The 18,597-nt window shown below is 38.9% G+C and overlaps 2 protein-coding genes across 2 annotated transcripts in view; both read right to left on the bottom strand.

The window, feature by feature from the left end:
- The window catches only part of LOC146476358 (uncharacterized), a 77,286-nt gene that overhangs the window by 24,488 nt on the left and 34,201 nt on the right, over positions 1-18,597 (bottom strand). The gene's annotated exons all lie outside the window — the stretch shown is intronic.
- On the bottom strand, positions 9,794-18,362 carry LOC146476361 (uncharacterized). Its single transcript, XM_085114631.1, has 10 exons — positions 18,332-18,362; positions 17,340-17,501; positions 17,145-17,222; positions 16,689-16,756; positions 16,229-16,388; positions 15,606-15,767; positions 15,400-15,477; positions 14,818-14,885; positions 14,187-14,300; positions 9,794-12,994 (listed from the first exon to the last, which is right to left on the bottom strand). Exons 1-10 carry the CDS (start codon positions 18,360-18,362, stop codon positions 9,794-9,796), a joined length of 4,122 nt encoding a protein of 1,373 aa, XP_084970757.1.

Raw genomic sequence — 18,597 nt, 5'->3', positions numbered from 1 at the left:
TACCTCCTAAGCATGCCGCCAAAGACAACACGAGTGGGAAGCGTATTTATAGCCTATCACACTTGTGCACAGATCGTTACAAGCGCACGCTCATTCCTGTGATGTGCATCCGTGCTAGCAATGCCCTGGAAAAGAAATAAATTACCAGTGTAGATAATGGTTTTCCTTTTTTTTAACGTGAGATATTTTATATATTTCATGATATTATCGATACTCTAAGATTTCATTACTATTATTATGTGAAATTCCTTGATAATTTATAAATTTTAGCGTAGCTTCTTTGGTAATTATATCAGCCAATTGAAGAAGAGCGCGTTATTTTTTCATCATTGAAATGGGAAAAGGGGGAAGGGGGGAGGGTGGCCTTAATTTTTCATTTGATTTGTCCAAGATTGCAATCCTAGACTGAATAATAATAAAAAATAATCAAACCTCGCCCTCCCCTAAAATCAATGATGGGTTCGCGCGCAAAAAAAGACGCGCCCTTTTTCCATCATTGAAATAGGTGGTGGATGGTCTAAATTAGGAGCGATAGTGGAGACGAGGACAAAGTTGAAACGTGCGGAAAAAATCAACGAACAAATATACGGAAGAGTCTGTCCCCATGGGCTTTTAATTCTCTTCCATACATTTCTTTGTCGAATTTTTTCCCCGTCTTTTTCGACTTTTTCATTGTCTTAATTATCAGGTCCTGGGTCTTAAAGGATGACGTTGCTAAGGTTGTTAGTGCGTCCAGCTGAAAGAAATCAAAAGAGGTGCAGATTTTAAGGCAGTGGCGCAAAGACAGAATCTTGAAATGTTTGTCAGTAACTGATCGAATGATATGGATCGAAGGGAAGAGTGATATGTGATAACAGGACTGAGTGGTGGGTGGGTCAGATATGGTGTCACTGGCTTTGAATGCCTTAGAACGTATGATGGTGTAAACACATATTCGGATCTCACGTATAACGAGGATAAATAAATGAATAAATAAATAAATAAATAAATAAATAAATACGCGGTTGTTGACTTACTGTACGGTTCGTTGTTACATAACATTTAAGCCGCGTCTGATACTCTCCCGATGAGGTTGAATGGAATGGCTTAGCTTGGTACTCAAGGGGTGATTGTTAAGGGGATGATGTTTATTCGTAGGACAAAAGAAAAATGGTTACCAATACAGAGTTTTAAACTGAGGAGCTGAGCAAATTTTAGGTCAAGCCTGTTAAACAGGCTAGTATCGCGCCTGCAATGGGAAGATCACATGTCTGGAATCAGGGTTTTCAAGCCACATGTCATTAACGCATTTTATGGCCCAGCGAACACTTTGCCAGTGCACGTCCGTAAATGTGATGTGAAAAACAATGAAACATTAATTATAAAAGTAGATCATGGATCGGGCTTTGCAATTTTTGTGGGATTACAGGTAGCCCAAAGGAGCTTACGTTCGCATTAAAAAGTTAATTCAGTCTAAAGTATCTCAATTTCCTCATACATATACTTTAATTTTATAGATGGTTTGAGTACCGCGTTTAAAAGCCCCAAATGGTGAGCTCGGGCTACCTGTGTTGGAATCAGCTGGACGCAAAGATAATTTTGGAAAAACTGGCAACAGGACACCAATGATGAAACAAAAATCATTACAGTCTTCGATTTACATGCTTGAGTCTTTATAGTGCCAAGCATTAAACCAGACCGTGACGTCACTTCAATGATTTTGCGCATTTGCCGAGATATGGTAAAGGAAAACATAGTGAGTGTCCCCACCCTAAAAAGTCTTACATTCTCCACGATCGTTCATAATTTAAGCCTCCTCTTGGGTGTAGCCCTAAGTAATGCTAATTCCTTGTATATGTTCAAATGCGCTTTGCAACCCAACTGCGGATGAGCTATAGTAGCTGCTAGCATCCAATTAATGCTTTCGCGCTATCACCACACCTACCGCATTCATGAAATAATAATAAATACATTGAATAATACATGAAATCAGTTTCATTTTATGTGAAGGACTGTGTACAGGCCAGATCCCCCGCGCTGACCCCTCCCCTTGAACCGCTACTGTTATAAGATGGAAAAATATCAGTGCAAACGTAACCACCTGTCATAACTGGTACCTCCTAAGGGTACAAATGAACCTAAGTACGCTACCAACAAAAAAAAAAGCTCTTTTCAGTGACTTAGACGCACGGTTTTACAATTTTCTGATCCCCGGTCTCCAACGTCCTCCGAATGGGAAGTAGCGCAAATGTGTATGTTGGGGGGGCCGACCTCCTTTTTTTTTCGACCAAAACCGAGATTGGTGGGCGGGGGCGCCGAGATATTTCGTTTGATTGAGAGAAGCAAGTCGAGCGTTCGACAGCGGGCTCTCCACTTACCTGAATATCTGAATCTGACTCGTCCCTAGTCCGTCTCTCATGGTCGAGAGGAGAAACGCTTGAGAGATGCGCGGGGGAGGATGGGAAGAAAGAAGAGGCGGAGGCTCTTTTTCTTTCTTCCTTCTTACCGTCGTCTCCTTCGTTGCGTTGCCGTCCTAGTCTCCTCCCGACCGTATGATATCATAAGAGACAGCTGGGGACGAGTCAGGGATTGGAAGGGTGTGAATCCGCCACAGTGCAATACCCGAAAAGGTTGCAGAATAACTCTAACGGTGGTTGTCTTAGATTGAAGCACCTTAATTAAGCGATACCAGACCAAGAAATGTAACACTTAAGGATATTTTGACTACTCCCTCAGTTCCTGATGTGAGAATCTGCCCCGATCTGTTACAAAATAAATCCCAACACAGTGCTGATCCCTCTACAACAACGAGATTCAAATGTCCATAATGACCGTGTCCAGTTGGAGAAAAAGCAATGCTTTAGCTCACTTATTACTTCTTCGAAGCAGTGAAAAGTCTTCTTAAACAGGAACAATCAGCACAGAAGGATATCCGTGTAGATCAGGATCAGCTTTTAGTTTTATTAATAAAACAACTAAACAATGAGGCTGATCGGACAACAACCTGCTTAATATTTCGGCGAGGCAAACCCAACCACATTATGCATTCGGTGAACCTTAGCGGTCAAATGACCTTCACCTCAACGCCCAATGATGGGCACAGTTATTATCATCCTTGTTATTGGTCCACCCGGGATTGAATCCGAGACCTCCCACTCTGAGTCTAGCCCGGAAATCTACGGCCGCCCGGCCAACTAAGGCCAGGCTTGCTGCAGAGAAAATCATTGAATTCTGCTGAAGAAATTCGGTTTGGGCGTCTTTTAAGATCGGTTCAGTCGTAAGTACAACAAAGAAAGTGCGGCGAAATTTCTAGCCCTGCGTTTCCCTGCATTCTACCGGCTCTCATATCTCAGTTTTGTTTATGATATGTAGTCGAGGGCCTGAAAATTGAAAACACAGATACCTTGTTCTTCAGCTTTTAGAATTCTCGTCTTCGCTTGTCCAGCTCAATCTAGTGCCTGTCACGACATTTTATTGACAGTGAGGATGGGATACAACTTTGACAAACCTATGATTTATGAAAACTCGGACTGCAACTTTTCCGCAACTTTACTGAACCAAAGGAGTCTTTCACGCAAGTCGATTAGTAATTTAATGAAACATTATCGTCTGTGGGGATTTCAGATGCACTTTGATGTGAAATATTTATTGATTTTGTTTCGTATCCTTCGTGTGACGCTGGCCTACCAAGGAAAGCTTGACACAACACCTGATCGTTTCACTTTTTCGTTTGCGGTCGGTGATCACCTACTTGGAATGAAATTTATTTTTATAGGGAAAAACCCATCAACACATGAGATTTTGTTTCCGAATAACAACTTAGTTTTATTCCACCAGAAATGAAATATAAACAATAAATTTATTTTAAACTTGTTAACTTGTACTTGCGTGACCACTGCCATTTTTGAAAAAGATATTATATTAAAATTTCCTATGTGTTTACTCCCGTCAACGCTTGGATTTTAAATTACCCAAGCTTTCCTATAGTTTAATACTTGCTACCAATTTCGATGTACCAGGAAACGATATTTGTCCGCAAAGTTCCAACAAATTCAAGTGTCAACGAAAATGCTGAAAATAGGAATCTTCGGACTTTGAAAACTGCATGTAAATAAGAATCCTCCAGCAATATTTTCATAAGACCGTATTCTCAGAAGGATTCCTTACTTAACTTCGTTGCCTAACTTAAAGGGCCCTAATCAGACACACCTTTGTTTTTGTTTATATGCAAGAGTTTGGCTATTATGTTTTATTCGGAGCATGTCGAAATGAATGAAATCACCGTGAAACTACTAAAGATAATGAAACATACTTTCAGGAACACAACTTACAGTAAAACGATAAGATTTCGCTTCACCATGCAATATCGATAATTTTGATGGCATCGAAAATGGCGAAGGCTGACTAGGGTCCTTTAAGATCGTTTCAATACACTAAGCCGTCTTCCTTCCTGAGCGATTTGAAAATGCACCAAATCCTTGTCAAAATTTAACGCCGGGTGCGACGCAATCACGGCATTTCACGTTATGCCGTAATTCTCGAAAACGAAAAATCTTTGGAAAGTTTCAGTGTTATTTTGGTAAATAGTTCACTAAAGAGATTCTCCTGACAAAATATGAGCAAATCTGAAATTTCAGTTTTGAACGCAAGTTCTCGATATTCTCAGGCAGCCGCCCTTGATTTGTCGTAGACATGGTCACGTGGTCATTTCTGCCGTTTGCCGTTTGCAAAAAAAAACCAACAACAACAACAACAACAAAAAAGCATTACCCTAAATCTCTCTGTTGAGTCTAAGTGTCTTCGGAGGGCCCAGTAGTAAAGGGTTTCCAGTTATTTGGCTGGAGTCACATAAAATAATACTTCAAGATAGAATTCGTCTCGATAAAAGTGACCGTCTTGTGTTCGCTTGTCTCATCACTATGGTGAAAGCCTTTGTATAAAGTACTGTGTCTGGTTGGTCGGGCTGTTTTTCCAAACCTTTAAGCCTGAAAATACTGCTTTCATGTTAAGGTGAGAGGGTTGGGAATGATGATAATTGTGTCCAGTTTTTAAAACATGAAGAGACTTGAAGTGTTTCCCTCACCACAGCCTTCCGCATCGCATCCTAGTTGATCCCTTTTTGTTAAGTTGCGATTGCAGTTTGTCGCGGAGCTTCAATTTATACACCATGGTGGGGATAAAGAACGAAATGCAAATTTTCCTAGATATGTAAAATAACTATTCAAATAAGCGGCTTGCTAAAAATACGTCATGTTTCCTATCCGTTATAGTGACTGGTCAATCTAAAGCCCCCACCATCGCAAAGGGATACCGTTCCCCCATATCTTATTCCCATTGCTTTAACAGTTCACTGTTCACTATTGGAGGCCAGGCATTAGAGAGAGGCAATGAGAAGCACATTTGTTTTCAAGGAAATGACGCTATGACAGATGAAAATTCTAAAGCCCTAAACACGTGACCACATCATCTCTCCATTCAGTTACGATCTGTAGTGAAATATGCGAGCTTGGATACTAAACAGGGTCGCTACTCATCTGCTTTTAATTTACCATTCCCTTGTTCAAGAATAGTAAACCAAAGGGTTGTCTCTTTTAAAGAACAACGTTTTTATTACTTGTTAAGTGTTAACATTCTGAAACTAAAAAGCTATACTAAGTTTTACTTGTTAGAGCGATTTTCAATTGATTGTCGAAAGTAATTGCGTTTTTGCTCTGGTTTTGCATCACTACGCTCTGTGATTGGTTGATAAAACTCGCGCCACTTTCTCAACTAATAAGATGTAAAACCCTAAACCAATCATGTTTTGGCCGCACGCGTTTTTCCGCGCTTGGTTCCGGTTACATGTATTTCAGTTCTTTGAATTCTGATTTGTTTATTGCACTGTTTGCACCTGTTGTGATTGGCCAGAGTAATGACTTTGGTTTTGGTTTTACGACACTCGATTGAAAACCGCTCTAACATTCTTATACTTGTGAACATTCTGAAATAATAAACTAAGTAATCTATACTGAGAATGTTATCCTGTCACATGACAAGTATCTCCTGCAATCTGAGCTTACGTCTCTTGTTGTTTCATGTTTCTTATTTTTTCTTTGAAGGTAAAAGGCAAATCAAAGTGATCACATCATCCTGAGATTTTTCTCTTGAATTATCTTTTTCATGTATATTAAATTCTTTTTCCAGGTGGGCGCCTTGCAAAGAACCTTGTGCCTGATTCGGGCTAACCCATTTGGGTTCTCTCTTAATATTTTCCCCAATAAAGCCGTTTAGGAGGGTGCTTTGCTGTGCTTCTGCGCATATGTTCTACGCATCTCGTGATAGTCCGCGAACTTCTAATTTCTTAAGGGAGATGCCTACTAATTGAAAGAAAGTAGGAGAGCTGACAGCAGAAACCTAGTTTTCATGTTCAGGTATTTCACAAACTTGAGAAACAAAATCAACCAATTAAAGTTTTGTACAAAAATTTATTCAGGCTCAACAGTTTTCCTTGCTTACGATTAAATGGACTTTTTAATAAGAGGGCGATAGACATTGAAAAGCTAACCTTAATTAAGTTAAGTTCCCAACTACTGTATTATGTTGTCTCTAATACAATTTATTCTGTGCGTGAGTAATATTATAACCTTAGACCATACAGTATTTACTGGAGAAAGCAAAAACTCAGTATTTAAAATGAAGCGCTAATCCAAGGGGACCCTTTCAACGCGACGAATCACAATTTTTCAGACGTTTTGGTAGGGATTCAGGGAAACGCCATATTCACAAAACTTAGACTTCTTCTGTGAACGGAAAAACATTTGAAAACCAAATATGTGAGCAGAACTTGTATTTTAGACGGAGCGCCATATTTCAGACGTTGAGGTAGGGCTTCAGGTTCTACAGGGAGATGCCATCTTCACAAATTTCGGCTTTTATTGCGAAGACGCATAAACGATTTTTGCATTCTTTACATTTTTTTAACAAATGTCATTGTTTATTACGAGTTTGTACCAAGAGATCCTTCTCTCCATTTCCATGCCGGTTGTCGTGGTGAGTTTCAGTGATTTTTGGAATATCCAGAATGTTTTGAATTAGAATTTTGTAAATTCGTAGCTTGATCAGCGGCCCAGCCTATGATGACCTTAATTTAAATTTCTGTCAATTTTCATTTAGGGTTTTGCTTCGTTCACTCCTGGACATTTTTAAAACACTCCATTTTTTGTGAGGTGGTAAAAACGGGGACGTAGTTAGTCTCTCAACGAGAAGGGATAAAACTTATTTCAGTAAACACGGCTGCCTTAAGCTTCAATATTACTCTGACTTTGTCCTATTTAAAATAATTATTTATCCTAAAAACAAAACTAGTATGTACTGTACAGTTAAGACTCGATTATTTGGCTCTCTGGAGCTGTTTCCCCCTACCCCTAGTATCGAGTTACATGTGCATGTTTTTAGAAATCTCGACTGGGTAATATTCGTCAAGAATTCGGTACCATAGAGTAAGGAGCGGGAAAATCGAGAAGAAGACCAGATAATCGAAGTTTCTCTTTGCAATTCATAAGCAAACGTTGTTAACTGCCATTATGGCCTCTTAAACTGGTACTCGACGAATAAGCTACATGGTGGAACGCGTTTTTGTGTCTAGGTTCCACCCGGCAGCTAGCTGGTACCTATTAACACTGTACACCTGACTTAAGATTGCAGCGCATTGGGACAAATTTTACTATTTTAATTCACCACTTGAAAAATCTTGAATAAACTGCGCTCAGGTATGAAAAAAAATCAGTTTTTTGCAAATTTCTAATTAAACATATTGTGATTGAAGCTTTCTGGACACTAAGTTACCTTCTAATTTCCTTGACATTTTTAGCAATCCTAGTTTGTGTAAAACAGATACAGACAAAGTATATTTCAATTACCACAGTGGCCAAATTACCTGATTAAATCTATTGATCAAACCGAATATTCATTTTCTCTCCTTGTCGACGCATTTCCACAGTAACTTTGGAAACGACCTCATTTTTATGTATACATCTCAACTACATTAAACAAATCTTAATTTTAACGTTTAAACCTTTTTTTCGTGCTGCTCGATTCTCTGCAGTTTAATTTTTGTATTGGGAACAATTTTACCATTTTAATTCACCACTTGAAAAATCTTCAATAAACTGCGCTCAGGTATGAAAAAAAAATCAGTTTTTGCAGAAGCAATTTCTAATTAAACATATTGTGATTGAAGCTTTCTGGTCACTAAGTTACTTTCTAATTTCCTTGACATTTTTAGTAATCCTAGTTTGTGTAAAACAGATATAGACAAAGTATATTTCAATTACCACGGTGGTCACATTACCTGATTAAATCTATTGATAAAACCGAATATTCATTTTCTCTCCTTGTCGACTCATTTCCACAGTCACTTTGGAAACAAGCTCATTTTTATGTATACATTTTAACTACATTAAAAAAATCTTAATTTTAACGTTTAAGCCTTTTTTTCTTGCAGCTCGATTCTCTGCAGTTTAATTCTTGTTTGTTTTCGTTTTGATGTTTTCCTGTCTTTGAGCAGTTATAATTTATGAAATAAATGTTTGCGATGAACAAATATTAACCACTTGTAAATCAAGAAAAAAAATTACGGCTCCTTACTATTAACATCTGAGTATATGGCAGAATTTACAAGAGAATCACACCTTTGATGAAGAGAAGTCGGTCTCTTTTGATTCCTGAAACCTATTTTCTTGCCGTTTTATACAAAAATGTCTCTTGTTCCTCAACTCTACTATGACGGGTCTACTATAGTTCTATGGAAGAAGCCAAGTAGAAAAAATGAAAAAAACAAAAAAAAAAACATACAAAAATAGCAATGTTTTGTCCAACCAAGTGAGGATTTTGGCAAGTCCTGGACTAGGCAACTATAAATCAATCTAATATATTGCCGTGAAACGTTTCTCGACCTAAAAATGTTAAGACATTTTTGTAGTGTAAATAGTTAAAACAGTCTCTAAAGAGTCCAATCCTTATCTAAAAAACATTTGAAATGAACTGTACGGTAGACATTACTCCTTCGATAAGGACTTCAAAACAATCGTAATCACATGATACTCAAAATAAACAAGTATTTACAGTCTCTTGGACGAGTTTCTAGCCATCCTTGTCTTGTCATAATGGTTCTCCATCTATAATCCATCAAAAATATTGATTACAGCTCTGTGTTCAAAAGCTATAAAGCAAAAAAAAACAAGAAGGCGAATTAGAGTAAAAGCTAAAAACGTCTGCAATAATTATGCAAAATAGTGTTGTTAATCAAGGAGTTTTTTTCCATTTTTTTCCATCTGTTTGTCTTCCCTCTTTGTTCTGTCATTCAACAAATGATTTAGATATTTCCTAAAACATCTCGAACATCTCTAAATGTGTTAGTTCAATTTTTAGATGGATACTGTATCGCTTTCAGATTAGCCCATCCCCTCCCTCATGCTTTTAAAACCGTAAAAATATCACCAAGCTGAAGGAGATATTATTTCGCACATCAGTAAGAAACCACGAAAAGGTTACTCATTTTCGAGTGAAAATTTTACAGCGGGGGAATTGAAAATTTCCCTATGGTAAAAAAGTCTTTAATGGTGACATAAAAAAGTCACTGATCTCCCCAAACCCAAGTAAACAGAAAAACTGCAACATTTAAGACTTTATAGAACTTTTGCTTTTTCCCATCGAATGGGAATGTATTAGGTTCCAAAAAGTCAAATAAAATCAGCTGCAAATAACTTTAGTAGATAGCTACTAAATTCTCTTATTTCAAACGTTGATCAGTCTACTCACAATTCATTTTCGCTACTCAGTCTTGCCTGCCCAATTCTAGGGTGACATCATCACCGATGAGTACAAACGGAGCCCAGAAATCCACTGCACTAAACTCATCAGATTCTCTCATGGATTTCATGGCTTGGCTCAGAGCTGCACTGGCACTTTCACCTTTCACTAAGTGCTGATAGAATATTTTCATGAACTCCATAGTAGCCTTGTCATCAATCGCCCACAATGACACCAGGACAGACCGAGCACCAGCACCCAAAAATGCCCGTGCGATGCCAACCACACCCTCAGCCTTGATCTCCCCGCGGCCACTATGACAGCAACTCAACACAACCAGTCTTGCTCGCATCTGAACATTCAGTACATCTCTCATTGTTAAAACGAAATCTTTGTAGACAGGAGTCCGTGATACCGGTGAAGGATTTGGTGCTAAAGCAATTTCTCCTGTTGCCATCCGCCCATGTGCTGCAATGTGTACCAAAGCAACCGAGGAGAGTCGTTTCAATACTTCATTCTTTGTTGCATGCTCTCCAATAAGAGGCGTGGTTTGAAGTATTCGACCAATCATCTGCACTTCTTCTCGTGCGAATGGCAGCTGGTCAAACTTCGTGCCCTCAAAAGTAACCTCTTGTATCCAAGGATCACCCACGAGAAGCGCGCCACTCTTACTGTGGTAATCAGCGGGAGAATCTGCGATCAATTTTAAACTCGTCAGTGATGGAATCACACGGACTCTGAAAGATTCGCAGAAGTACTTTGAATCTGAGTCCATGAATGCAGCGAAAGGAACCAAACACAATGGACCCTCCGGGACGAATATTACTTCACTTTCAAGTAACAAATCTTGGATGGGACTGATGAGAGTCTCATATAATAAACTTAAAGCATTAATCGGAAGATTGGAGGACTGCTGATTTTGCCTCTCATCTGGAGGGGAACTCTCATCTGCAAGGTTTTCGTCCCTCGTCATATTTAATGAACGATCCTCACATTCGACAGCTTTACCACGAATTTTCTTCCTTGTGGTGTCCAAGAAAGTTTCGGCATCAACTTGACCCTCGGGGATTTGCTTTCTTCTTAACTGTACATCCTTTCCTTTCTTTAAAACCCACCAAATCATTTCTTGGTGCTCAAGCGCGAAGAAAACTGTAGTAGAAGGAAAACCACTTAACTCAGCTATAGCCTGTATTTCTGTGGCAGATTCCTTTCGGTATTGTTTGGATGCATACCTGAACTCCATGAGATCATTCAAAGCCTGTGCACGCCCCTGCTCAGCAGATAAAAGAGCCTCCATAATCTTGCCTTGCTTTAAAAACAAACGCCATAAACTAACGTACGCAGTTTGGAACAAATTCCGCATGCTCACTTTCCAGTCATCATTAACTCCGAGATCATGCCTTACATCATTCAACGTAGCTATACTATGTTGATGACAATCTACAGCTTTGCTTAAAAAGCCCGTTAATTGAAAGGCAACTCCAAGGTTATGAAAAGCTGTAGCAATTGAAATTTTGTCTCCCACTGTTTTTGCGATTTCTAGGTGACGTTCATGGTAGTGTTTGGCTTTTATGAAATCTTTGAGTTCAAAATAAGCGCAGCCTAGATTACCATAAGCGCTTCCTTCACTTGGGACATTTCCCACTTTTCTTGCGATTTCTATTGCTCGTTCATGGTAGTGTATGGCTTTTTCTAAATCTCCGAGGTCCTGATAATCGTTGCCTAGATAACCATACGCCATTCCTTCGCTTAAGACGTCTCCCAGTTTTCTTGCGATTTCTAGGCTCCATTCATGGCAGTGTATGGCTTGTTTGAAATCTCCGAGGCTGCGATAATCGCCGCCTAGATTACCATACGTAATTCCTTCACTTGAGACGTTTCCCACTTTTCTTGCGATTTCTAGGTTCCGTTCATGGTAGTGTATGGCATTTTTGAAATCTCCGAGGTTGCGGTAATCGTTTCCTAGATTACCATACGAAATTCCTTCACTTGAGACGTCTCCCACTTTTTTTGCAATTTCAAGGTCACGTTCATGGTAGTGTATGGCTTTTTTGAAATTTCCGAGGTTTGCATAATCGTTGCCCAGATTACCATACGCAATTCCTTCACTTGAGACGTTTCCCACTTTTCTTGCGATTTCTAGATTCCGTTCATGGTAGTGTATGGCTTTTTTGAAATCTCCGAGGTCGCGATAATCGTTGCCTAGATTACCGTACGCCATTCCTTCACTTGAGACGTCTCCCACTTTTCTTGCGATTTCTAGGCTCCGTTCATGGTAGTGTATGGCTTTTTTGAAATCTCCGAGGTTTGCGTAATCGTTTCCTAGATCACCATACGCAATTCCTTCACTTGAGACGTCTCCAAATTTTTTTGCGATTTCTAGGCTCCATTCATGGTAGTGTATGGCTTTTTTGAAATCTCCGAGGTTCTGATAATCGTTGCCTAGATTACCATACGCAATTCCTTCACTTGAGACGTCTCCCACTTTTTTTGCGATTTCTAGGTGCCGTTCATGGTAGTGTATGGCTTTTTCGAAATCTCCGAGGTTCTGATAATCGTTGCCTAGATTACCATACGCCTTTCCTTCACTTGAGACGTCTCCCACTTTTTTTGCGATTTCTAGGTGCCGTTCATGGTAGTGTATGGCTTCTTTGAAATCTCCGAGGATGTGATAGTCGTTGCCTAGATTACCATACGCCTTTCCTTCACTTGAGACGTCTCCCAGTTTTCTTGCGATTTCTAGGTGCCGTTCATGGTAGTGCATGGCTTTTTTTAAATCTCCGAGGTTGCGATAATCGTTGCCTAGATTACCATACGCCTTTCCTTCACTTGAGACGTCTCCCAGTTTTTTTGCGATTTCTAGGTGACGTTCATGGTAGTGCATGGCTTTTTTGAAATCTCCGAGGTTGTGATAATCGTTGCCTAGATTACCATTCGCCATTCCTTCACTTGAGACGTCTCCCACTTTTATTGCGATTTCTAAACAATGTTCATGATAGTATATGGCTTTTTTGAAGTCTTCATGGTTGTAATATGCGTTCCCAAGCCTCCAATAAATATTCCCCTCCAGTAATTTGCCTCCCGTTTTCTTTCCAATTCTTAGTTCACGTTCGTGGTATTGTATGATTGCTTTGAGATTTTCGGGAATGTCTTTGTCAAAGATGCAACTTTCTCTACAGCTGTCGTTTGCATCTCTGCTAGTTTTGACAAAAAAGGTGCCTCTTTCCTGTCAAATATAAACATAAATGGTTTAATAACAATTTTCCAATTATGGACACTGTTACTTGCGCTTGTTCAATAAATGGCATTCGGAAAACTTGTTTGATGATCATTTGTTTTAAACTTGGTGTTGTAATAGGCTCCAGGCTGCTAAATATTACACAACGAATCTACTTGATTCTCGACTGTAATTAACAAAAACACTTTTACAAGCAATCTTAATCATCTTAATCGACATTGTCGTCATTATCATCATCATTGCTACTGTAATGTCTTAACAAAACGTGCAAGTAAAACAGTGATTTATCGCCTTTCGGAAGTGGCGAATTGTGTGACAAAATAAGTGCATTGTAAGTTTGCCTTGTTTCTTTTATTTGTTTCTTTCTTTACTTCTACTTACTGTTCTTTCTCAGTGAAGTGAACGAGATATCATTTCCTAGAGGAAAATTTATCACTTTATGACGGTTAGAGTGGAAAAGCGACGGACCCCAATATGGAAAGTAATTGATCAGCTTAGATAAGTAAATGAATCGAGTTTCATTTGGAATTCTTATGATCGCTAAGCAGTGAATTTTTCAAACCTCACTACCCATCCACGCCGCCCACTAAGTGTTAAGTACATAACGAGCATTTCAGTCAGTTCATTGGTAACCTTCCGACAGATCCAGCAGCTTGGAATATCACCGAGAGCATAGATTGTGAAGAATCGTTGTGAGCTCTTGCCACTCGTCAGTCTAGGAACTATAACAGGATTTCTTTGTATGGAAGCTGGAGAGGTTCAGGTAATCCACATTCGGTGAGAAAACCAAAAACTAGCAATGCTAAAGGGTTTGTAGAGTGCTGTTCAGTTGAGTATTAAAAGCAATTTCGCGTTTGCTTTGGTTTTGCTATACTGTCCTTTATGTTTGGCTGGCAAAGTTCGCGCCATTTTCTCAACCAATGGAAGTCAAACCAAAACCAACAGTGACTTGCTCCTGCACGATTTGGCTACATGCATTTGCTTTGAATTCTGATTGGTTCATTTTGCTGCTTACGTCTTTTGTAGTTCGTCAGAGTAATTACGTTGGGTTTGGTTTTGCGACACTCAATCGAATATCGCTTTAATGTTAACCTTCTATAAGCATGGCTAATGAAATCGTTTCTGTTAACCAATAAACACTTCCAAGAAAACTTGTTGAATTGTTGTTTATCAAACTTACTGTTTGACTTTCTGACAGATCCTTCGTTGCCTTTTCCCCAGTACCTTGCAGCTTGTTTTGCTCGCTAACCGACTTGCCCTTTAACTCCATCAACTTCTGATTGTTCTTGTCAATCTTACATTAGTCAAGATTTCTAATACGTGAAAAACAAAGGTTTTAAAGGTTTTCAGAAAGCCTTTCGGAGAATACCGACAATAACGAGAGGTAATTGGCTTAAAATATTTGTTAACTTTGACCCTCAAATTATTACGTATGAGGATTAGTCTAGCAAGTTATGTTTCGACCTAACACAGTCTGTCACAAGTCAAAAGCCTAAAGATAGATTCAAAGGAATGTTTCAAAGCGCTGCGATTTAATAACGAAAAACGGTTAATACCAGAGTAACTTATAAATGTCAAAATATCAATGTCCTTGCCAGCATTTGGATGCCTCTTGGAGTGGAACTTTTCAAAAGAAAGTCCGCATAGTCTTATGATAATTAGTTACACACAAATCGAAAGGAAGTCACAATCAGTTTATTTTTCTTAAATTAGTTCATACTTGCCAATGGTCACGTTTCTGTCATTTAAAGGTCGCAGAACAGATAAAAATTTATGTTTCTTTTTATTTGTTAGTGTACAATGAAGGATACTGCTAATCCCTTATCACACCAGCTGATGGCTTCCTCAAACTGATTCAGCTGAAAACAAGCACTTGCTCCTAATAAAACAGAATGATATTTTACTTGACTTATGACAGATCAGCCAGCATCATGCCTCCACGAATTAGTTATAAAATAAGAAAAGTACTGTGGCAAAACTTTCCCCTCCCTTGTGATTAACACACAATATCACACATGAAATCACTGGTTGCCTTCATAAATCTGGCCAATAAACATACTTTATAAATCAGTGAACATAACCTGATCATATTTTCATTAACTGTAGTAAAATAATCGATAAAGAGTTTACAACTCAAATACTTTTTAAAACCCCGACATGCTTTTCTACATCTTTAACGTCTGATTACCTCAAGTGTACTTAAGTGTTCAGTAATTCTTCCAGATTAGATGACAAGTTACAAGGATTCGATTTAGAATGAATAACAGACTCGTTTTAACACTATCGAGAGAATATTACTTTAAATACAAAGCATTCCTCAGCTAAGCGTTTATTATTATTATTCGGTAGAATGACAACGTAAAGTTCTCCCCATTTTCTTTTCTGACTCTTACCTGTAACAATCGCTTTGACATAAGACGGTTGTAAGTCTGTGGCAGTTTTTGCATCACTAAGTGAGTCATGGAAGTTACCTGTGCGAAAATCAATGAAAAGAAATATGCATTGTTAATGAGCGCACGATTAACGTACATTGCTGTTAATTTTTTGTGGAAATACATTAATCAGTATGACAAACTGTTAAAATCTCCAAACTTCTTACCCAGATTAAAATGTGCTGTTGCTCTGTTGCTGTACAGTTTGGCCTTCAGTTCTTCATCTTTGACGTCCGCATTGATTCCTTTTGTGTAAAGCAATATGGCTTTGCTGAAGTCTTTCTTTCTGAACACGTCATTGCCCTGATTCTTGCAGAGCTCTGCTTTTGCTAAAAGGAACGACGTTAAAAGACATTTGCATTTTCCTGAATAAAGGTCATAAACTAGGTATCACTGTCTATATTGGGGAGGGGGAGGTCATATGTTTTTCAATTTACAAAGGAGGCTGACGAAATACCGACTCCCCACCCCATTTCCCCCTAAACCACAAATAACTAGAAATACGTGACTCGCAAAACCTCGCGAAGCTGGGGCTGTGTGGAAAGCCCTCTTTACTCGTATTGTAGCATCAAATGAGGAGTTTAAAAGGTATCTAAACATAGCAACTATTTTGATGAGCATGGTCTTTTCGTAGTTACACAGGCTAGTTTGCGGTTGAAATCTATTTCTGACACGACGAAATGTACTAATGAACACTCCCTTAAGAACTGTTGCGGCCTGGATCTCAAACTTTCCAATAAAACTGTCAAAAGCTCTTGGACCAAAAGTAATCATTACCAAAACTCATCACCTCTTAAAGTGGTTTCGTTATTATCATCCAGTGATTTCTCAGTAGCAGTTGTGATGTCAGATTCATTTGCATCGTCCTTTCCGCCTGCATTTTGTAGCTTGTTCTGTTCATTGACGGCCCGGCTTCTTAATTTCAACAACATCTGGTTGTTCTTGTCAATCTTACATAAGTCAAGACTTGTAACACGATAATTGTAATAGTTATCAACAGTCGAGAAAACCGTCAAACTACATATACTATAGGCAGAAGGTCACATTGTTTGTTTGTTTGTTTGTTTGTTTTGTTTGTTCAGAAATTTAAGAAAAAATAGCACCATTAAAATTATTATGAAAAGACAAAAAACTTAGTTTTTGTAATTTGTCTTGCGTGAGGTGGCACAGATAAGCGTGAATGAAAGAAAATAAATTTGACTTTGAATAATATTTTTCGTTAACGTTGTATTGTCCGCAATAAAGGATACGGCCAATCCTTTTTCACACCAAATGATGGCTTCCTCAAATTGATTCAGCTGAACACAAGCACTTGTTCCTAAAAAATCAGAATAATGTTATTTCGAAACCATTTCTCCTAAAACATAGGGCTCGTATAATATTACTGTAGAACACTTTAAGGAGGCAAAGACAAGGCCACCCTCCTTGTTGTATTCCGGGTAGCTAGCTTAGCCACAAGAGGACAAATTCCCACTGAGATGTCTTTCAAGTCAAAAAACTAAAATTCTCTAGGTGTGTTTTATACGTACGGTATTAAAAACTTGATGATGCCTTATGATTACCTAATCGGTTATATATACATGTAATGTAACTTTCAGTGAATGGAACATGAAGCCGTGTTTAAAATTTGATCTTTGTCACAGCGAACTATATTCAACCGCCGCCCAGCGATAAAACGAGATGTACATTTTTCTTAGAAATCTTACCTCTCACGATCGCTTTTACCAATGATGGCTGCAAGTCATTAGCAACCTTAGCATCATTCAGTGAATCATTATAATTTCCTGAAGAAGAAGAGACACAGTTAGGTAAAGGAAATGAGAGGAGAGGCGTTGCATTAATGAGGTTTCAATCTAAAGTGCTCTTAAGACATAAGCCTAATTACACCGAAAAACTCTAACCTAAACAAAAGTATGCTTCTGCTCTGCCGCTGTACAATTTGGCCTTGAGTTCTTCATTCTTGCAGTTCACTTGAATTCCCTCCGTGTAGAAGTGTACGGCGTTGCTGAAATCTTCCTGTCTGTATCTCTCATTACCTCCATTATTGTAAACCTCTGCTATGGCTAAAACAAAGAATATCAGAAGAAGTTTCGTGTTTCATTCATCAGCTAAACGTGCGAATTCAACAACTTCGTAAGAGCTTGGACAGAATAGGGACCCGAGTTGGGGTGTTGGGGTGGTGCAAGCACGAAGCACGAAGCAATTGTCAAATTGTTGTAATTTTCTGTAAAGAAGTGAGGTATGGGGATCAGGGTGAGTGATGCAAATTCTCCTTCTCTGAAAATATGGGAAGTCTGGTACCAGTAAGGGGTTGTAGAATCTGGAAATTAAAAAAAAAAAAAAACACACACACACACACAAAAAAAAACGGCAGTTGCAGTCAAATACAAGGAAAACACTGTTTACGCAAAGGTTATTTAAAAAAATAATTGTGCAAAGAAAACGTCGATAAAACCCTTCGTTGGTTGGCGAGATGTCTTTTCCTCCACCCAAACGATCCCACAACACCTCACTCGTACCAATCTACCCATAGGACTTTGAATGAGGAACACTCAGATTAGAGGGTGTACGCGTAATTCCTGGTCGAGTAGGGACTTTTTTTTACTTTACCACTCCAGGTCGAAGGGTCCGCGCAAACATTTTACGTCTTTTTTTTATACAATAGAGTCCTTTCAAAACGTTTTAAACAATTGGACTTATAGTATTTTCTTTCAAAGCAAACTACTAATGGAAAAAGCAATAGTTTAGGCCTCACCTTCAGGCTCTTTCGGGGGAAGGAATATGTTCAGCACCCACACTCCAATATACACCTGCACTGTACGCTGTCTAAAACAGGATTTATACTAGGGTGTCTCTTTACTGTCAACTGAAAAGGAATCATGCTTCTTCTCACCTCTAAAAGTGTCTTCATCAAAATCCAGCATTTCTTCACCAGCTGGGGTGACGTCACTTTCCTTACCAGCTTGCGTGACGTCACTTTCCTCACCAGTTGGCGTGACGTCACTTTCCTCACCAGCTGCCGTGAAGTCACGTTCCTCAGCAGTTGGTGTTATGTCACTTTCCTCACCAGCTTGGGTGACTGCACTTTCCTCACTAGGTGGCGTGACGTCACTTTCCTTACCAGTTGGCGTGACGTCACCTTTCTTCACCAGCTGGCGC

Source organism: Pavona decussata, unplaced genomic scaffold, assembly GCF_977016875.1.
Source record: "Pavona decussata unplaced genomic scaffold, jaPavDecu1.1 SCAFFOLD_77, whole genome shotgun sequence".
NCBI lineage: Eukaryota > Metazoa > Cnidaria > Anthozoa > Scleractinia > Agariciidae > Pavona > Pavona decussata.
The sequence above is the reverse complement of the archived record's forward strand: the minus strand, read 5'-3'. Positions and strand labels throughout refer to the sequence as shown.